The sequence below is a fragment of the Silene latifolia genome, chromosome 9, assembly GCF_048544455.1.
Source record: "Silene latifolia isolate original U9 population chromosome 9, ASM4854445v1, whole genome shotgun sequence".
In the NCBI taxonomy this organism is placed as follows: Eukaryota; Viridiplantae; Streptophyta; class Magnoliopsida; order Caryophyllales; family Caryophyllaceae; genus Silene; species Silene latifolia.
This window is the reverse complement of record NC_133534.1, coordinates 15478426-15497777: the sequence shown is the minus strand read 5'-3', so window position 1 is coordinate 15497777 and position 19352 is coordinate 15478426. Positions and strand designations below refer to the sequence as shown.

At 35.5% G+C, this 19352-nt stretch overlaps 4 protein-coding genes across 6 annotated transcripts; 2 read left to right on the top strand and 2 right to left on the bottom strand.

Moving 5' to 3' along the window:
* The first annotated feature begins 624 nt into the window (after positions 1-624).
* On the top strand, positions 625-1546 carry LOC141599206 (putative calcium-binding protein CML41). The gene has a single exon (XM_074419151.1). It carries the CDS (start codon positions 720-722, stop codon positions 1329-1331), a length of 612 nt encoding a protein of 203 aa, XP_074275252.1. The 5' UTR covers positions 625-719; the 3' UTR covers positions 1332-1546.
* A 5990-nt stretch (positions 1547-7536) lies between these two features.
* Positions 7537-13161, bottom strand: LOC141599204 (pentatricopeptide repeat-containing protein At5g66631). Its single transcript, XM_074419149.1, has 3 exons — positions 11082-13161; positions 10213-10666; positions 7537-9597 (listed from the first exon to the last, which is right to left on the bottom strand). Exons 1-2 carry the CDS (start codon positions 12637-12639, stop codon positions 10257-10259), a joined length of 1968 nt encoding a protein of 655 aa, XP_074275250.1. The 5' UTR covers positions 12640-13161; the 3' UTR covers positions 7537-9597; positions 10213-10256.
* Positions 7720-9924, top strand: LOC141599205 (lysM domain receptor-like kinase 4). Its single transcript, XM_074419150.1, has one exon. It carries the CDS (start codon positions 7720-7722, stop codon positions 9673-9675), a length of 1956 nt encoding a protein of 651 aa, XP_074275251.1. The 3' UTR covers positions 9676-9924.
* A 419-nt stretch (positions 13162-13580) lies between the features above and the next one.
* LOC141599203 (protein DA1-related 1-like) lies at positions 13581-19019 on the bottom strand. Of its 3 annotated transcripts, none has more exons than XM_074419148.1 (11): positions 18735-19019; positions 18088-18250; positions 17592-17730; positions 17199-17316; positions 16673-16793; positions 16507-16590; positions 15536-15655; positions 15031-15243; positions 14878-14940; positions 14547-14665; positions 13581-14297 (listed from the first exon to the last, which is right to left on the bottom strand). In XM_074419148.1, exons 2-11 carry the CDS (start codon positions 18202-18204, stop codon positions 13889-13891), a joined length of 1503 nt encoding a protein of 500 aa, XP_074275249.1. In that variant the 5' UTR covers positions 18205-18250; positions 18735-19019; the 3' UTR covers positions 13581-13888. The 3 variants fall into 3 exon arrangements, with proteins under 3 accessions (XP_074275249.1, XP_074275246.1, XP_074275247.1); XM_074419145.1 differs by having other exon boundaries at positions 17199-17319; positions 18735-18821; XM_074419146.1 differs by lacking the exon at positions 18735-19019 and having other exon boundaries at positions 17199-17319; positions 18088-18301.
* Positions 19020-19352: the final 333 nt, after the last annotated feature.

Sequence of the window (19352 nt, the reverse complement as noted above, 5' to 3'; positions counted from 1 at the left end):
GTCTGTTTTATTCTTTACGTTTTATTTATCTTTCTCGCATCTATTATAACAATACAACAGATTGGTCGTCTTTAAGCATATTCATAGCCTTTACACCTAATATCATTAAGTACACAATCAAATTTTTCATTTTTTTTTCAAAAAAGCAATGGTTAATACTACAACTCAATGACGAAAGATAGTCACGCCAATTGATGAGCCCACTACGTAAGATATTACCCTTAAGGACATAAACGAAACTACCATGCAATTTCGTTTCCACCAAATCACGACATGACTTCATGGGGTTATTTCGTTAGCAAGTTCCATGACTGACTACTCATATCCTTACAATTTGCTTATACCTTACTCCCTCCCTCTGTCCCGGTCATTTGTTGTCCTTTCCATTTTTGAGTGTCTCAGTTATTTGTTGTCATTTCTATTTTAAGAATGAATTTGATTAATAATTTGATCATTCTCATTCAATTTGTTCCACTTATCACTTAGTTATTGACCTTTTTCTCATTCCTTGGTCTTTGTGCCAAAACAAAAGAACAACAATTGACCGGAGTACTTTATTCTAACTCCCTTTTCACGTACTCAACCTTCCAATTTTTCCTCACCTATATATTCCAACTTAATGTCCTAGGACCTATCATGGAAATTAGTATCCATCTCGTATAATAATAATCGCTACAACAATTTACCACTTAAACGCGTAAATACAATTTTAGGTTAACATGGCGACTAAATGTACGTCTAGATCGACTAGATGTTTCCCAAATGTTGGTATACGTATAACCCTTCATAAAAAGAAACCTAAATCCCCAACAACCACAACAACAACAACATCACAAAATTCCTCATTTTCTTCACGTACCTCAGGTTCGAATTCTCTCACCCCTAGAACTACCCGCACCAGAGAAGATGAGCTTAAAGACGTTTTCCGACATTTTGACATTGACCAAGATGGTAAAATCTCGGCCACGGAGCTCCAAAGGTATTTCACCACGATAGGTGAAATTGTGTCCATAGAAGAAGCACAAGAGGTTATCGATGAGCTTGACTCAGATAAAGACGGTATGTTGGAGTTTGATGACTTTGTTAAGCTCATGATGGATACCAAAGAAGGAGGGGATAATAATAATAATGAGGATTTAAAGAAGGTGTTTGAAATGTTTGTGCATGAAAAGGGTTCGGGTCGGATCACTCCAAGAGGACTTCAAAGGGCAATGAATCGTCTTGGTGATCCTAAGTCGTATAATGAGTGTGTTACTATGATTCAAGTCTATGACATTGATGGTGATGGAGAACTTGATTTTAATGAATTTCATCATATGATGGCTGCTTAATTTATGCGTTAGATGTATGTTTTTTTTATTTATGGAGTGTTTAATGTATTATGTATGCATGCTAATGAATTACGAAATGGAGTTATGTAATATGCTCCGATGCTCACTATTTGAGTATTCGTCATTGTGGATTCCTTCACCCAAAAAAAAAAAAAAAAAAAATCATGCTCGCTATTTCAATACTCCGTAGATCGTATATTGCATGCATTTTGAGTTCTCCTTCCATTGCTTTTATAGTTTTTTTTTCTCCTGTTACGTGAATATATATTTCCTTGCTAATCTGTTACATGATTACTAGTTCTAAACCCGTGCAAAATTGCACGGGTATGTACTTGGGCCGGTATTAATGATTTTGGATGATTTTTTTTTTTTTTTTTTTGCATTTCTAGTGTAATTATTTAGTTGGTCTAAATCAGCGATCTACATAATTAATGTTTACACTTGTTTCAAATACGTGTTCAAATGCAATGGTTTAAGAGTAAATAACGTAATATACTATTGTAAATAAAATTTGCATACATAAAAAACTTCACACCCCGAATAAAGAAATAAAATTTAGTAATCTACTTTAACACAGCTTAGTGTAACATCAGAATGTCAAAGCTTATATGATTTATTAGTGAAATTAGTGTGTGCTAGTAAGCCCAATATAATTAAGTACATGGATCGATAAATAATACTTCGTATTTTGTTTTGATAATTAAATATTTCCTATTTTTAACTAACAAATTCAAAGATGCCGTATTTATCATAAAATTTCGAATTGTTAAAATAAAATTAATAATCCGTATACAAATAAAATCAAAGTGTAAAGCTTGAGCTATTATCGCTTTGGACTCGTTGTCAGTAAATTTATTGCATATGTATTAATATAGTTTTATCAAATCATTCGCAATATATAAAATTATTTCATAGTATTATTTTCATTTATTCCGATTTGTAATTCATACCGCTTATATGCCATTAATTTCATTTATTCGGAATGTATAAATTTATTTGATAGTATTATTTCATAGTATTTGTTCTACGACGGAATTTGTAGGATATTTGTATTGACGGAATTCTGAATAATATACTCCTTTGCACACTAACGGGTCCCACCATAACATAATTTTTATTTTTAAAAAAAAGGCTGAATTAATGAGGTGGCATGTCCTGAATTAACTATTGTCTTCTGAATTAATAAAGATAAGATTAGGATACTATAATACAACTCCTCACTCGAATGTCCTTTGGACTTGAAGAGTGATTAATGCAGTAGTGCACAAGCTCCTACATAATATGTGTTGAGACTCACTCGTAAGAGAAATTTGGGGCTCTCAGGATTTGAACCGGTGACCTTTTAGTTACCTGACTCTGATACCATGTTGAGAAAACCATCTCAACCGCCAAAGCCCTATGGTGATGGTTGAGGTCCAACAACTAGCGTGTTTCACCCCTGGACTCCGACTCGTTGATTAGTCAGCAAGACCCCCATGATAGTCAATTAGTCATTTGAAGCGGCAACTATTAAATTCAAGGCATTATGCACCAAATTTCCACATTGACTTTGAATCATCTCACAATCAGACAGATGTACCAGATGAGATGCACCCCCATAGATGTCACTATGTCAGATGTACCATATTCTCCCTTGTGCTTCAGATTATTGTTCACAACAGAGCAATCACAAACTTCTACATTTTGCAAGTCCAAACAATATTGGAATTTGCTGTATGGAACCGGCTTATTAGTGAACATATTAGCTGGGTTATCAGTAGTGATAGTCATTTAAAGTGGTAACTATTAGTTTCAAGGAATTATTGACATAGTCATTTTTTCCCTTTAAAAAAAATAATAATTCTGTTTAAAATTCGGTTACTTGAATTATTGTTTTTAAGAATTGATATTGAAACGGATTTTCCCTCAAAAAATCTGTTTTAGGTAATTACTGTAACAAAAGAAAAAAAAAATTCGATTTTCTTTATTGATGCTTTAGTTCGGTTCATAAATCAAGACTTTTTTTTTCTTAGTCCTAGTATATGCCGCTATAAGTCAGACTCATACTCTTTAATTGACACGTAAATAAGTCTAATTGATTTAGTTAGACTCGACCCCTAGAGAAAAAAAAAGAAGTTCAAAATCTGGTTCAAACTAACATTAACTATGATGACTAAACTCTACGATCGATATCGAATTTGATAAAACACGACATCAAACTGTAAGCAATTTCTTAAACTTAACACAAATTTTTATTTAGGGTAGATATATCCGTTTTAATTTTAAAATGAGTCAAATATCACATATAATACAAAAATATACGGAGTAATGTATTAAGATTAACAATTTTTTTTGTCCCATCTATGTAAATGAAGGATTATAATTTGACCAGTTTTATGCCTAACACAAATACTCCGTATATACCAAGATTGCTAATTATTTTTTCAAAACTTGTGACAAAGAATAATTCTTACACTAAGTCACTATCCTACAAATTAGTTTTGAAATTTTCTGTACTCTAGATAAACCATGACTATTCTCTTATGATGCGCATGCTACTTATTATTTATATTAATAAAGTTACTTAGATAACATCTTGATTATGATATCCATAGGAAATTAAGCAAAACTGCACTATAGAATTCATTTCCTTTGTTGAATCGTTTTAGTTGACTATTCGATCTCTAATTTTAGACAGGTTTGTAAAATTAAATAAAAATATGTTAATTTATACAATTGAAATCATAAAAAACGAAGCTATTTTCAAATTTTCAAACATTCCCTCATGATATGTTTGGGAATTTATAATACGAATTGAATTTTGTAATTAAGACATTTCAAACGTTTGGAACCTCGGGAATTTGGAATTAGAATAAGACTCAATTCCTTAGCAATTCCAACCTAGTTAAATTTGAAACTCTCAAATTCCTACCATATACTACTAGTAATTTCAATTCCAACACTATTTTTTTTATTATGCAAAGTTCATCGCAATATTTTTATGTATGATATCTTTTCTGATCGCAAATATTTTTCGTAGCAATATTTATTTTATGGATCCATGCCGTAAATTTGATGATGATAGAGACCTTGAGTTAATTTAGTGTCTCTCATATTTGGTCAAAGTGTTAGACTTTAGACGTAGATGTAAACAAGTGAGTGACATTGACTTAATTGTCACGGTATAAAGTGTATTCAACTTTTACGGAAATTAAGTAAAGAAACTGTGGTGTTAAAATTCAATTTGTCCCCTTGGTGTTCATAGTTTGTTTACAATGTACGGGGTAGTACTTTATTAGTGTTGGAAAATTTACATTTAATTTTCAATGAAACTATTTGATCACAAGAATAAGATCAAATAAGATTTATAATCAACAGTTGGGGTGATGATCATTTGGCCACTGCAGCCCTTGAAGGAGTGGCTTATATAATTCATGTGGTGGTGCGAAAATGCATGGGCCCGGGAGGATTCAACTCCCTCGTCATAAAAAAAAAAGATTTATAATCAAATCAGGGTTTAAATCCTCCTAAGGCAAATGTAAATTCAATTGCCGAATTGATAAAATAATATAATCGCAATATAAAATAGTACCACTATAAGAATAGTGCAACTATACAAGTACAACGTCATCAAAATAAATTACAATTCCAATTTATATATGACGTTAATTTAGTTAAACACCTCTATAATATCCCTTGAATAACATCAGTAGATGGATTATACATCTGATGTATTACCATCAATTTAATAGTTTTTGAGCATTTTAATAAAAAAATTGAGTTTTGTTTTAAAAAATTGAGTTTTGTTTTAAAAACTCATAATTTGAGTATAAAGTTTATGAGTTTATTCACTTAAACATTAAGTTCTAAAAAATTACAATAAAACTCAAAAATATTACATATAAATTTAATAAAATATGAGTTTTGAAGGAAAAAAAATTAAATCTAACTTATAAATTTTAATAAGCTCAAAAAATATATACATATGCTCAAAAACAAATAAAGTTTGAGGTAATAAGCTCAAAAATATACATATATGCTCAAAAACAAAAAAGTTAAAGGTAGTACATCCGATGTATGTTCCTATTTCTCGAATAACATCTCTATTCTTATATAAACTCGCAATGTAGTATCTTTCATCCTCAAACTAAAATTTTATTTATGTTTACCAAGTCACCTTAATTGAGTATAATTTGTGAGATATATAAATGTCCAAATGAATTTCATCCTCTATATAGGACATTCCTTAATCCCAAAGCTACAACTTCAAGCGCAAACTCCGCCCAAATTTTGTTGATAACTACTCCATCAACTCCACTTTAAATGTTTTCTTTATCACGTTTGCCAACGCGAGTTTTACGCGGTAAATATCTTTAGCTACGTATTTGCAAAAATTATAAAAGTTAGATATTTTTAATGAACTCTTAAAGACGAATCAAATAAGATCCCACTTGAATATATTTTAACTTATGTATAGAGAGGAAATTAAAGTTAAATGTCCGCTTGTAAATAGTGTGCAAATAAAAATCTGCAAAGGGGAGTTAAATGGAGGGAGTAAAAATTAGAGTATATCACCCACCCCACGCTGCCCTCAATAGTGCAAGATGCATCAACCTTTATCCTAATCATAAAACATACTCTCCCTGTTCCGATTATTTATTTTTATTTGGAGTGTGTTAGTAAATGGTTATCTATTTCTTTTTAAAATAAGTTTGAAATATGTAAATGACCATCATACCCTCTCTCTTTGCTCCACCCACTCTCTCATGGAAGGTTACTCTATTTTCTGAAACTTTATGTTAAAAACAATGGATAATAATTTATCGGGCAGTGTGAGAGTATATTTTTTAAAGCTAAAAAATATGAAATATATAGAATGCCAACGTCATGCTCTAGTGGCTAGTGCAGATACCAGTTAGCTCAGATGGTAAAGCCATAAAAAGTGGTGTTTATATGACAATATGAGTATGAAAAATTCTTGGGTCCTCCGGGAGAACAATAAATGTTGTTCTCCTTAGCCAATAAGAAACTTGCATTTCTAGTATTTTCTATATTTACCTTTATATTTGAATATTTTTTAATGGAAATGAAGCCTCTTATTGGTTAAGGAGGCTGCATTTATTGTCTTCCCGGAGGATCCAAGAATTTCTCGTATGAGTATATGAGAGTTAAAAACTTCTGCAAAAAATCCAACTCGGTTTCTCTATTGTTATTAGAATTAGAGTTAGACTTTCCTTAGAAAGTCTTTAACTCGTCATACTGTCACAAATTCAAATCCTATTAGTATCATCAAAGTTGCCCTTAAAACTCCGGTTACACCAAAGAGAAGTCATGTTACATTGCTCATCTTCTACCCTTAGAAAGTCTTCTAAAGCCTGGTCTTTGTTTTCAAATAGAATAGTCCATTACTCCGTGAATGATAGGACAAAGAAATATCATTCACCTATGAGAGTAGGACATACCTATCGTCCCATAAATAGGACTTAATAAGTCTATTATTTCCTCCGTTCCTATCATTTATTTACCTTTAATTTTAGCACAAAGATTAAAGAAGGAAGAGAGTGGCAATTATTAGACGATAAGTGAACCAAATTGAATGTTGATGATCAAATGACCTGTCAAAAGCATTCCCAAATAAAATAAAATAGGTAAACAAATAACCGTGACGAGGAATTATATTGTTCCCAACTCTAAGTTTGACCCTACCGCCTAACATGGTTGAAGATTGGTACTCAAGTTACTGAATATAATGCCAACATAATTGCTCATTGACTAGAAGACCCCCTTCATTTTCATTTTTTAGTATAAAGTTGGTCAACTCAACAATTTCTTATACATTTCCCTGATATTACCCCTCCGACATAGTATACTACCTCTCAAATTCTTAGTTGCTATCAACGAACGTTGTTTTTTTATTAATATGAAAGTAACACAATTATTGAAATTTGGTTGAGTTGGACCTATTTACAAGAAAGGATTCATGTAGAAATCGGCCAAAAGTCGACCTTTTACACATCGGCTTTTTGAAGAATAATGTTATCAACCAGCCGGTTTTGGACTCGACCCTTTTCAATCTTGTTCTTTTCGGTTGAAGAAAGCTAACCGAACTTAATAAAGTTAAACTAAACTGAACTCAAATGTACCGAAAGCCACAAGCTAGAACCAATAACTTTAAACCATAGGGTAAAGGGCTCTAATGCGAATGTTACTTGGAGTCTTGGACTCATTTTTGATACGTAGTTTCAACTCAACCGTAATTTATTTTCGAGCCTAGAAAACAAAAGAGGTCGCTATCAAGTACACTCTGTATTAGTCACATTATACTACGTTGTACGATTCTTCTGTTAAAAACTCACTATAAATTCATTCAATCCATTACCACCAAACTTATTACAACAATCAACCCAATATGGCTGTTTTTTCATTGATCTATGCTTTGACTTTCTGCTTCCTTTACAATCCATCTTTGATCACTGCACAACAATCTTATGCTTCAACAAACTGTGCTAAATCCAGCAACACCTCTTCTGTTCTTGGTTACAACTGTAATGGTGTAAACAAGACTTGCCAGTCTTACCTCATTTTCCGGACCACACCGTCTTACAACACAGTGTCATCCATTGCAGCCCTTATGTCTGTAAGCGGGTCTCGTATTTCCGCCATGAATCAGAACATCACACAAAACTTCACCATGGCTACAAATACTGAGGTAATCATTCCTGTCACTTGTTCTTGTACAGGTAAGTACTACCAAACCAACACAACATACCTTGTTCATACGGGTGATAACTACTATCTCATCTCTAATGACACATTTGGAGGTCTCACCACTTGTAATGCTATCAGAAGTCAAAAAGTTAGTCCGAACGTAGCGGATATATTTACGAATGAAAAGCTTACTATTCCTCTAAGGTGTGCCTGTCCAACAAGAAAGCAAGTTAATGAAGGGGTAAGGTACCTAATGAGCTTTGTAATTCAACCGGGCAATGATATTTCAAGCATTGCTATTAAATTTGGGGCTGATGTCGGTCAAACCCTCGAGGCCAACGAGAAATCCGTACAGGATTCAGTCATTCAACCGTTCACAACCCTTCTTTTGCCACTCCAATCTCCACCAAATAGTTCAGTGATGGAGTATCCTCCTCTTATATTGTCTCCCTCACCATCACCGTCACCCTTGTCGTCAACTAATTCATCTGAGCCTATGTCTGGCTCACCAAGTAGCGGAAACAAGAAATGGACATATTTCGGGGTGGGAGCAGTTGCAGGAGGTTTATTTGTTTTGGTAGTAGGAATGGCTCTGGTCTTGGGGATGTCGAGGGGTCGTCGTAGGGAAAGAAACGATCTTGTAGCGTCATCAGAAAGCTTTGAAGCCCGAGAAAAGGGCCATGTTATGAAGTCCGAGATGGAATCTCTAGAGTTTTTAAAGAGCATATCAGGAATTGCTTCATTGAAAGTATATAGCTTCAAGGAACTGCAGGGTGGAACAGAGGATTTCAGCTCTGATCACTGGATTAAAGGATCAGTGTATAAGGGCGTTCTTGATGGAAATCAGGTCGCCATTAAGAAGATTAATGGTGATGTTAGCAGAGAGATTAGTGTTCTAAACAAGATTCATCATTTCAACCTTGTTAGCTTGTTGGGTGTTTGCTTCAATGATGGAGTTTGGTACCTTGTTTATGAATATGCCCTTAATGGACCGTTGAGCGACTGGATCTACGAAGATGGTGCGAACGGAAAGACTTTGAGTTGGGGAAAGCGAATGCAAGTGGGTTTGGACGTAGCCACTGGACTGAACTATCTGCATAGCTACACAAGTCCACCCCTTGTCCACAAGGATATCAAGAGCGCCAACATTCTCCTTGATGGCGATTTTAGGGCCAAGATTGCCAAATTTGCCCTTTCTAGGCCGGTTAGTGGGAATGACGGCCAATTCACCTTGACGAAGCATATTGTTGGTACACAGGGTTATTTAGCTCCCGAGTATTTGGAAAATGGATTGGTCTCTCCCATGCTCGATGTCTACTCGTTTGGCATTCTATTGCTAGAGATGATTACCGGGAAGAATGTTGGTCTTCTATATGAAGGTGTCAAGGTTCACTTATCGGAGGTTCTAACCCCTCTGATTACTGGTGAGGAAAGGAATGCTAAGTTGATAGAGTTTGTTGATGATTCACTTGGGGAGGATTACCCTACTGATGTAGCCATGTCTATGGTCATGTTGGTTGACCATTGTTTGAGGAAAGACCCAGGAAACCGCCCGTCCATGGATGAGATTGTCCGAATCCTGTCAAAGACATTGACCACATCACTCATATGGGGGTCAAGTTCTGCAAGTACGACTAGTACATCCAAGACGAACTAGTATCGTCCTATGGATGAATATGGTTCAGTAAAAAGATGATCAGAATCCTAGTACGAAGTTTCAGAATTTTCTTGGTATCTATAAAAAAACTTAATGGTTAGTTTATCCAAGATGACACTCTCAAGTCTTAAGGGAATAAGGGGCCTGTGTGATTAATTAAGAGTTACTGTGTCGTGTCTTTTTTATGTGGACTTGTAGTTTTCTTATCGAACTCTGAATTCTCAGTCGCATCAATGTCATTACATAGCATACAAAGCTTTTCTAACTAATATTCAGATGCCGCATATATCATCACGTCGGTGCTTAAATGGAGGCTCTCAGCCAGTGTCCAAATATACTGATCTCCTAATTTTTTCCTTTAGCAACGGTTTAACAGAAACCTTTTGACGAATCTCCAATGATAAAAGTACTATTTTCCATCAAAATCAAATTTTATGTAGTTCAAATCACCAGATGAACCACCAATCCAACACGTGAATACACGGTATTACTCAATTCACACATATTAAAACATAGAAACTAAAAGAAAAAGATTACCTGATTACACAGACGTAGGAACGAATTAGATCTTCACCATTTTTTCAAGAATGCTGGTCTTGAACGGCGATATCTTGAAAGCTGTCACAATATAGTCTCTGTATCTTCACAAGATCAGCAGAATTGATATTGAATAATTGACTAGAAGACGGAAGTGGAAGGATGTCATTTGTCTCCTTACAACCCCCTTGTACAACAGAAGCTTCCTTAAGTCTGCCTTCTTTCCAGAGACATTTGACAAGTAATGATTTCGTTGCACCATCAGGCATCAAACCGGAGTTCCTCATGTCTTCGAAAAACCTCAGTGCAAGTGTTGCCTTCCCACACTTACAGTAAGTATGGATTAGAGTCTTATATACGTAAGCATCGGATTGTACACCACTCTGTCGAAACAAATTAAATAGGTTTTGCACTGTTCTGAGATCACCCTTAGCTGCAAAATGATGCATCAAACCTGAAAATGTACAGAACAGGCATATGTTAAGAAGGGCAGACAAAAGCAAAAAAAGGTGATTGAGTTCGAATGAAGTTGCATAATGAAAAACTTAAACATGTCGACACATTAATTTAAAGGAGTCCCATGATGATCACGTAGACATGGATTTATGAAGACTATCGTGGCTGAGATTTACGGTCCTGTAAGATCGTTGTGATAGGAACGTAGCTTGGCTGTCTTTAGTTTTTTGAACTGATTACTTTTATTTGCTTTTCTGTTTGATATGGTTGTACATTGCCTTGTGTTTCTTGGAACTCTTGGTCTTTGCACTGTCTGAGATATTTTGGTGTACTTTTGGTGCTGCTTTTTGGTAGCGCCTTAGCTATTAGCTTAATAAAATCGGAAAAAAAAAAAAAAAAAAAAAAAACTAAACCTGAAAATGTCTGAGAATCAGGGTGGATTCCCTTAGAGAACATCTGCTCAACAAAATGCATGCTTTCTTGATCCCTTCCGCATTTAAGTAAGGTCCTCAAGAGGGATGAATATACGCTCGCCATATCATGTTCACTAATCGAACCACATAACCCTTCCACATCATGGAAAACTCTCAAAGCAGCATCTCCATTCCTGGAAAGGCCATAAAAGTCAATAACTTGTCTGACCGTGTTGAAAGGAAGCTTAATTTCTTCGTTCTTTACTTTCAACAGTATATCATCAACTAAGTCGACCATTCCATGGCTCGACAGCTTTGTAATAAGTCCTGAATAAGTGTGTATATCATGTACGAACCCAGGTTGATCAGTAACCCAACAGAAAAACAGCCAAGCTGTTTGAGGTAATTTAAAGTGCCTAATCATCTTGCAAACTAAGCGGCCAGTCCAAACAATTTTAGCATCTTCTAGAGCAGACACGTCATCAGCTTTCCAGTCCCGCAATGCACTTGCCAAAGCACTTGGGTCCAGCCATGGCTTTAACTTAACCGGGTCAATACCAGCATCACTGATAAATTCATCGGCATCTTCTTCATTTTCATCAATCTTTTGATTCTCGAGTAATTCTATTTTCTTGATTCGGTCATCAGGCTCCATCTCTTCAACGAATTCATCAATTCCTTCCAAAAATCCCGTCTCAACAGCACACTTCAGTAAATTACACAAAGATCTTGGAGGCAATATTCCCTCCGTCTTCATTTCTCTGAGAAGACTCTCGACAACATCATAGCGCTTAAGATTTAAGAATGCTTCCACCAAGACTAAATACTGCCTTGTTGTATGCTTGACCCGCATCAATGGCAGTACATAAAAAACATCTTTAGCCCTGTCTACATTTCCTGTATCGACTAGATGCTCAATGACAATAGTAAATGTCCGCGAGTTGGGAATATTTCCCCCTTGCATCAAGTTACGAAGAGTCTGAACAGCTTCCAAGTCTTTGCCCATTTGTACATAAAGATCCATGATTATGTTATACGATTCAATGCACGGTTTCTTACCTTGTGAGCGAAACTCATCCCAAACACGAAGCACCGATTCAAGATCTCCCGCTGTAGCGTACAACCTCATACTTTCCATAAAGCTGATTGGTCGAACCTTAGGGAACTTACCATCATTAATAGCATTAAGAAGCTTCTTAAGCTGAGCAACACGACCTGATTTAGCAAGAACCTTAGCAATCGCCTGAAGGGTTTGTTGTGTATGAACAAAATGCGGGACCCTCTTAAGGGATTCGACAAAAGACAGTGCAGATTCAGGGGAAGGCGCAGAACGCAAGGCATTGGAAACCACAAATGAATCCAAATGTGGGTTGTTCAGTATAGGGAGAATAGAATCAGGCGACCCTGAACGAAGCGAAAGACGTATCGAGTCAATAAGTTTAGCTCGACAGAAGTACTTAAGAACTTGATTGTGCACGACTTGATGGGAAAAGCTACGAGCTTGATGGGTAATAATACGAATCAAATTTTGTGACCCGAACAACGACCTCATGAACATTGGAATTGGAATTGGGATTTTCAATGCATACACATCAAGTTTTGTAAAAAGGGTTCATATGTTCATTTAGACAAAACGTCGAACAGTTGATGTGCAATAAGTTATAAACTGCGTTACACTTGACGGAGTTGCAGTGAAATGTATTCCGAATCTCGGGAATGTTTTCAACTTCTTCGAACTCGTCGACGATCGAAGATTAAACAGGATATGTAGATGAAGGGAGAGAATAATCGGATATTTAGTTGGAGAGAATAACGGTGAGAACTCTGAGAAGGAGCCGTTAATTTTTCTGGAAATTGGTTAAGAGTTATGGCGCCAATCAAGTTTAAAATTGGTAGTTACAAATTTTATTTTTCATAGGCAAGGATGAGTTTTGAGTTTATGTCAATATTGAATTTGTATTTTGTGTCAGTTTAATATATATATTTTTTTTTTTTTTTTTTTTGGTGCGAAAGAGGGGCATGCCCCGAAATTAATCAGTTTAATATGGTTAGGCGGAGTTAAATTGACTCACTGTTTAGAGACGAGTCAAGTCGGGTTCGATTCTGAATTCTAATGGTGATTTGAGTGAGGTTATCAACAAAAATTTCGTCATGTATTTCAAAATTGAGAATGGTACTTTTATCTTTTGCAAGGCCCTTGGTTTTAAGCAGAAAATTTTAAGTAAATACGTTCCTTTCTGTGGCGGATAATCGGATATGCTTATCAAAGCCCTAATTTCGTGCATACGTTGGTATTTTGTCCAAGTTAGTATAAATTTTTGTGCTCGATATTGGTAGGTCCGTGTTATTGTATGTTCAAATCCATTATTTTCTCATTATGTTGATTTTGGAATACTGTTATTTTATTACTCCGTAGTTTTGTTGGTTTTCTAGTGTATATAAAAGGATGCATTTCTTGGATTGAGAAAGAATTAAACTTGAAAACCACATTAAAAATCCTTACATAAATAATTCATACAAAATGAACATTAAAGAATTGAATGTATATATGCTTTTACAATGTTTTCAACATTTATCCTACCATTATCATTTCGGCCGAAAAATACAAGTATGGTACACTTCTGTATTAGTATTGCACTTAACAGAATGCAGAAACAATTTATGTATTCCCTCAAAAAATTATGTATGATCTCCAGTATCTACAATCCCTCTTTGCCTCCAATTTCCTGTCTTCTTTTTCTTCGAGTATATATCGGTATATCAAGAATTTTCAAAAATAAAATGTCGTGTGGTATAGGAAATCCTCATTAGGGGAAGTCCCCCGTTAATTGCATATGATCAAGGGTCCTCCTGAGTCCATACTTGATCACTGCCTGATTGCCTGCTCTGAATCCCTCCCCATAGGCAATCGATGAGTCCGACTCAATTTGGTGCATAAAAAACTCACCTAGTTTCCTTTCGAACTGAGATTTTTTACCTTTCTTTGAAGAGTTGTTGGTAGAAGAGGACGATCCAGAATCTGATGATGATGTTGACGGAGTGGTTGATGTGTTACCGCTGCTACTTGTGGAACCTGCCATTATTTCAGATTCTAACCACATATGAGCTAATACTTGGCAGATCCCTTCTTCAATCTCGGGTCTTAGATTTGGGTAACCATTGAGCCTTAACCATGCATGCATCATTTCGTGAGCTAGGATAGATCCCGTCAATAGCCTGTCATCATTGTTAACAATTTTTCGATGTTTATTGAACTATCATCCACAATTGTGCGAGTCAGCACGTGACAACTAGCTTAGCTTGTAAAGTTATTGAATAATGGTACTTAAGTTGAAATCTGTCAGCATAAAACTGCTTTGTGATTCTTTTCACAGTTGTCTACAACAGTTCAGGACTTCAGGTTGTTTCCGAAGGAGCTATCACGTAGTAAGGAGCAAATTAGATAGGATATGAGAGCAACATTACCTAGGAAGGCCAAACAAGACCAATATAGCTGTGACTTCACAGCGCCGGACTAGCCGGTATGGCTCAGTTATCATGTCTATAATTCGGTACCCTACCCCAATCCTCGGCCGCCTCAAAATCTGGTTTTCGATTAAGAAAAAGAAATTCAGACAGTCAGTAAAAAAAAATAAGTCAGGCATTTGTAAATACCATAAAGTTCTTTTTCAGTGTCGCTTTAGACGTAAGGCAAGTGGGCTGTAACAAAAATTACAGCACTGGAGAGGGAACAGAACACGAGAAACGGAAAAAAAATTAGGCGAACGAAAAAACCAAGATGCTATGAGCCTCTAACCGTGCGAATGGTCTGTTCTTCTGATAAGCAGAGTCCTCTTGTCTCAGCGAAGTTATGATGGCCCTAACAGAATTGTATAATATCAAGTGAGATTCACAGGAAATTCAGTTAGTTTTATCATTTGTAAGACAATAGGTTGCGAGGGTGCCTTACGGATTTTTCCCCTTCCATGGCCTCATTTAGTGCTTGCCTCTCCACCAGTAGCATCGGTATTTGTTGTTCCACTTTCATGTTTAGCCCTTCATAGAATTCTTGAATCTCAATGTAAAGAGGTTGGCATTCGTTGGTATCCATGATCGATGAGTCAAGGCACTCTAGGCACAACTTTCGACCGTCATCAAGTGCCAGGTATTTAGTGTCCCTTGTCTGCATCAATATTGACACGGCTAATGAAATCAGCCACAACAAATGACTATACCCTATGTTACTCAGACTTGAAATGAAACGAGTCAGTGTCCAACTTGCTAAAAATAAAGGGAGACATGGGTAAGCGAGATAATATGATGAGTCGGAGTAACATAGACTAACTCAAATCAACTTCTTCAGATTCTGAGATCAAGCTCTAAATGATACTCCGTATTACTTCCATTTCTATCCCTTATTTTTTTTTCCCCGAGCTCCTAAGAGGGTTAAGAGTATGAGACGTTTTTTTACTGACCTCCATTCTTTCGCAGCTACAGCACCTTGGAGTCTTATCATGTTCATGAGAAGGACAGTACTTTTGCATCCAGAAAGGGTGTGCTCTATACTCAATCAGCCCGGCTGCATTTGTTGGGATCTGTAAGATCAGAAAATCATATAAGATGGATCCAACATTCCTCCTTGATGCTTACACTTAAAACATGAAGAAGCTAACCCGAGAAACAATAGACCTATATAGAACAAACACGAATATGACTGAAACTCGAGTTGACCCGACACAACCTGTACCAAACTTTAGTAAACCCAAAATCAAGGACCTGTAACCCTTTGACTCAAAACAACCACCCAAATTGGCCAAGTTTATTGCTAATCGGCTCACTGGTCCAATATGACCCACAACGGGCCCAACACGTTTCCCTGACCAAGTTTGTGATAGATGAACCATCTCAACCAAAACCTTAAGGTGATGGTTGAAGCCCAACTATTATAAATATTCCTATTACGCTCCCTCACTCAAATGCCCGTTGGGCTTGAAGAGTGGTTGGTTGTGCACCGGCTCCCCCGTACCCTGTGCTGGGTTTCCACTTCGAGTTTTTGAGGGGTTTTGAGGTTGCCAGGATTTGAACCCGCCTTCGGTCACACTGGCTCTGATACCATGATAGATGAACCATCTCAACCAAAACCTTAAGGTGATGGTTGAAGCCCAACTATTATAAATATTCCTATTAGTTTGTTTTACTAAAAACAATATTCTGCGACACCGGTACAGACCGTGATCGCAACCAATACACTGCGATTGTGAACATTGATTCTATTAGTCAAGGAAACAGAAAACTAGAAAAGTAGAGCTTTATCGATCATTTGTACAATAGCTCTTCATCTTATGTAATCTGATTAACTTAGAACAAAGCTATACAGCAATACTATTGACAAGTACATTTCTATGAACTGGTTTAACTGAAGCAATTATGATGTAAAGAGACTTACAAAGTTTGTGCAGACATCACACCTTGGATGGTGTTGCTCCTTGTAGCAAGATTTATGGAAGGGATGATTCCGAGACACAGAGAACTGGTGCATGTATTTTCAACGTTAACATATAAGGGGAAATGCAAGTTTTGAATACGTATCGACATTTGACAGTGATGCTAACCTCAAATTCAGAGATTGGTTCATTACAGGCATGGCAAAGGAAGCATTCTGGGTGCCAAAATCCTCCCATACAGCTTAAATATCGTCCATGCCCAATATCAGCATCACATCCCTTACATGTCCTGATACAAAATTACTTGAATATTGAGTTATTCAACTTCACAATCTGGTTGAATGAAAATTATAATCATCACGAAAACTTATATGAGACGGTCTTACACATGACTACATGAGATCAACCCATTAAAAATATAGTTAAATTAGGAATAGAAAAGTACTTGTATTTAGCATGGTCTCACAACTCACAAGTGAGATCATATCATAAAAGAATCATCGAAACATCATAGCCTTTCTTGATGCGGAAATACAAGAAGAAAAAGTTCAGAGTTTTAACATTTTAACTTTAAAATAAATACATCAAATATTTTCATAGAATTCCTATAAGAAACATCTCATCAAAAACTCTAGTAAGACCTCAATCTATAAGAAAATAATAAGAATATGGTTCGTATCTCCAAGAATCATACCGGGGAGAAGATCTAGGAGGAGGAGACTGCGATGGAGTTGGAACAGGCGACTCCATGTTCAGACTTTCTTGAAGAGCTTTGGCAAGTAGTTCATCTTCCTCCAAATGACAATCATCATCTACTAAAAAATGTATCAGAAGATTTCTTTAATTTACATATAAAACTATCATCAATCATGAAAAGTGCATTATGATCTCTCCCACCACCATTACAGCAAAAGCATCACACAGTGCGAAAAAGGCCAGGGCCGTCTAAGAGCAAGTTCAAAAGGTTCTCAGAACGGGGCCCCCAAGCTTACAGCATCCGGTACTCTGTATCAATGATCTGAATATTGAAGCTTGGTAATATGATTCACCTTGTTTCATATATCACAAGAGGGATTAACTAACTTACCAATCACCTTCTTCCCTTTAGGATTTTCTTCCTTTGTTTCCGTTTGTAACTCCTCCTCCTCTTCTTCTTCTTCTGCTGCTGCTGCAAGAGAAAGTGCAATTGCGCGATCAACATCTTCAGTGTCATCTGACCATGTATCCTGCATTTCAAGTACATCAACAGAGATATATTAAGCTGATACTGACCACTGGGATCATACATACTCGAGTCAATATAACTCAATTTCGCTATCAGTCACACTAATCATTGACTATTTATCATAATAACAACTTGTTTATCTCAGATTTTAATCACAGTATTATTTCATCATCACACCTAGAAGAGAACCTTTAGAAAACCGGGTTAACATTATTATTGTCTAGTCTGGTAAGAATCACGCTTGTTCAATATCCGAGGTGTATTTTAATCAAACGTATGAAATTGGGCTGAACGTGAGGGAGTAGCATATTGTACAAAACTACAAATGTGACAAATTACTAAAGATGATAGAAATTACCCCAGAAATGGCAGGGCCAACCCAATGTGGATGATCTCCACATCTACAATGACATTTGCCTCTTGAATCTCTGCGATGATGGCTAGAACCTTTAAAAATCTTACTCAACCAACCCATATTATACACAATTCTCTCTTCTGATGAATTACTAGATACAATTCAGCTGTCAAATTCCATACACAACCCAAAAAACATACAAAGTTTAATCAATTCTCAAAATTAACCGCCAAACAAAATGTCGATTTACCCCCTTAACTTTAGTCGTTCTTGTTGATAAAGGGGTCAATCAACACCTTCGCGCAAATTGAACTACTAGACAGTAACTCAAGGAGTCAACAGAGTAACCAGATATCAAAAACTGCAGAATTACATAAATTTATAGCAAAAAAAATGCATAATTTAAGCAAACAATTAACTGAAAAAGTGCCCACTAAAAGATTAATTAACAGGTAAAAAAACAGTGCAGCAAAAGTGATTTATTAGTTTCTTCCTTAAAAAAGAAATATTCTCAAGTACAATTTGAAGTGTCAGAAACTATAAATTCAACCAAACATTTAAGTAAAGTGCTTGCACCACATAATTGCAAATCCCGACTAAACTGGATGGTATAAACTAAAAAAAAAAAACATAGAATAGTACCCACTTACCAAGATAAAAATATGATGATTGATCAGAAATTCAGAAGATAACCCAAATCATATGAATAAATTGTTAATTGTGTCACTTATTTGCTGCTGTTTTTTTTGTATTCTAGTGTTAAAATGAATGATTAAGCAATACTCATAATTCATGTAGACCATTATTATTATTATGAATATAATATGTTGTTGGGTGGTGAAAATGGACTTTTTTGGTTAATTTTTCACTTGAATTTGAAGCGAATATGTGTTGTATAAAATTAAATAACACTCCATACTACTCAAAAGTTAAGCAGCTTTACGTGGGTTAGTCTTTAGTCATATGAATTAAAAAAAATTACTCTAGGTCTCGTTTGAAAGGAGACGTGTCCCAACCAGAAAAACTGGAAGATACATTGTATATTTTTTAAGCTTATTAAAATTTATAAGTTAGATTTTAATTTTTTTTCTATCAAAATTTAAATTTTAATAAATTTATATGTAATATTTTTGAGTTTTATTGTAATTTTGTAGAGTTTAATGTTTAAGTGAATAAACTCAGAAATTTTATAATCAAACTCATAGTTTTTAAAACAAAACTCAAAATTTTTATTACAATGCTAAAAAACAATAGAATTGATGGTAATA

Excerpts from the sequence above, each read along its gene's own strand:
- LOC141599206 (XM_074419151.1), top strand. The coding sequence starts at position 720 with ATGGCGACTAAATGTACGTCTAGATCGACTAGATGTTTCCCAAATGTT.
- LOC141599205 (XM_074419150.1), top strand. The coding sequence starts at position 7,720 with ATGGCTGTTTTTTCATTGATCTATGCTTTGACTTTCTGCTTCCTTTAC.
- LOC141599204 (XM_074419149.1), bottom strand. The coding sequence starts at position 12,639 with ATGTTCATGAGGTCGTTGTTCGGGTCACAAAATTTGATTCGTATTATT. Across the intron at positions 10,667-11,081 it reads TGATTCTCAGACATTTTCAG|GTTTGATGCATCATTTTGCA; the intron begins GTTTAGTTTTTT and ends GTACATTTTCAG.
- LOC141599203 (XM_074419145.1), bottom strand. The coding sequence starts at position 18,204 with ATGGGTTGGTTGAGTAAGATTTTTAAAGGTTCTAGCCATCATCGCAGA. Across the intron at positions 14,666-14,877 it reads AAGAACAGACCATTCGCACG|ATTTTGAGGCGGCCGAGGAT; the intron begins GTTAGAGGCTCA and ends ATCGAAAACCAG. Across the intron at positions 14,298-14,546 it reads GTCTTGTTTGGCCTTCCTAG|GCTATTGACGGGATCTATCC; the intron begins GTAATGTTGCTC and ends CAATGATGACAG.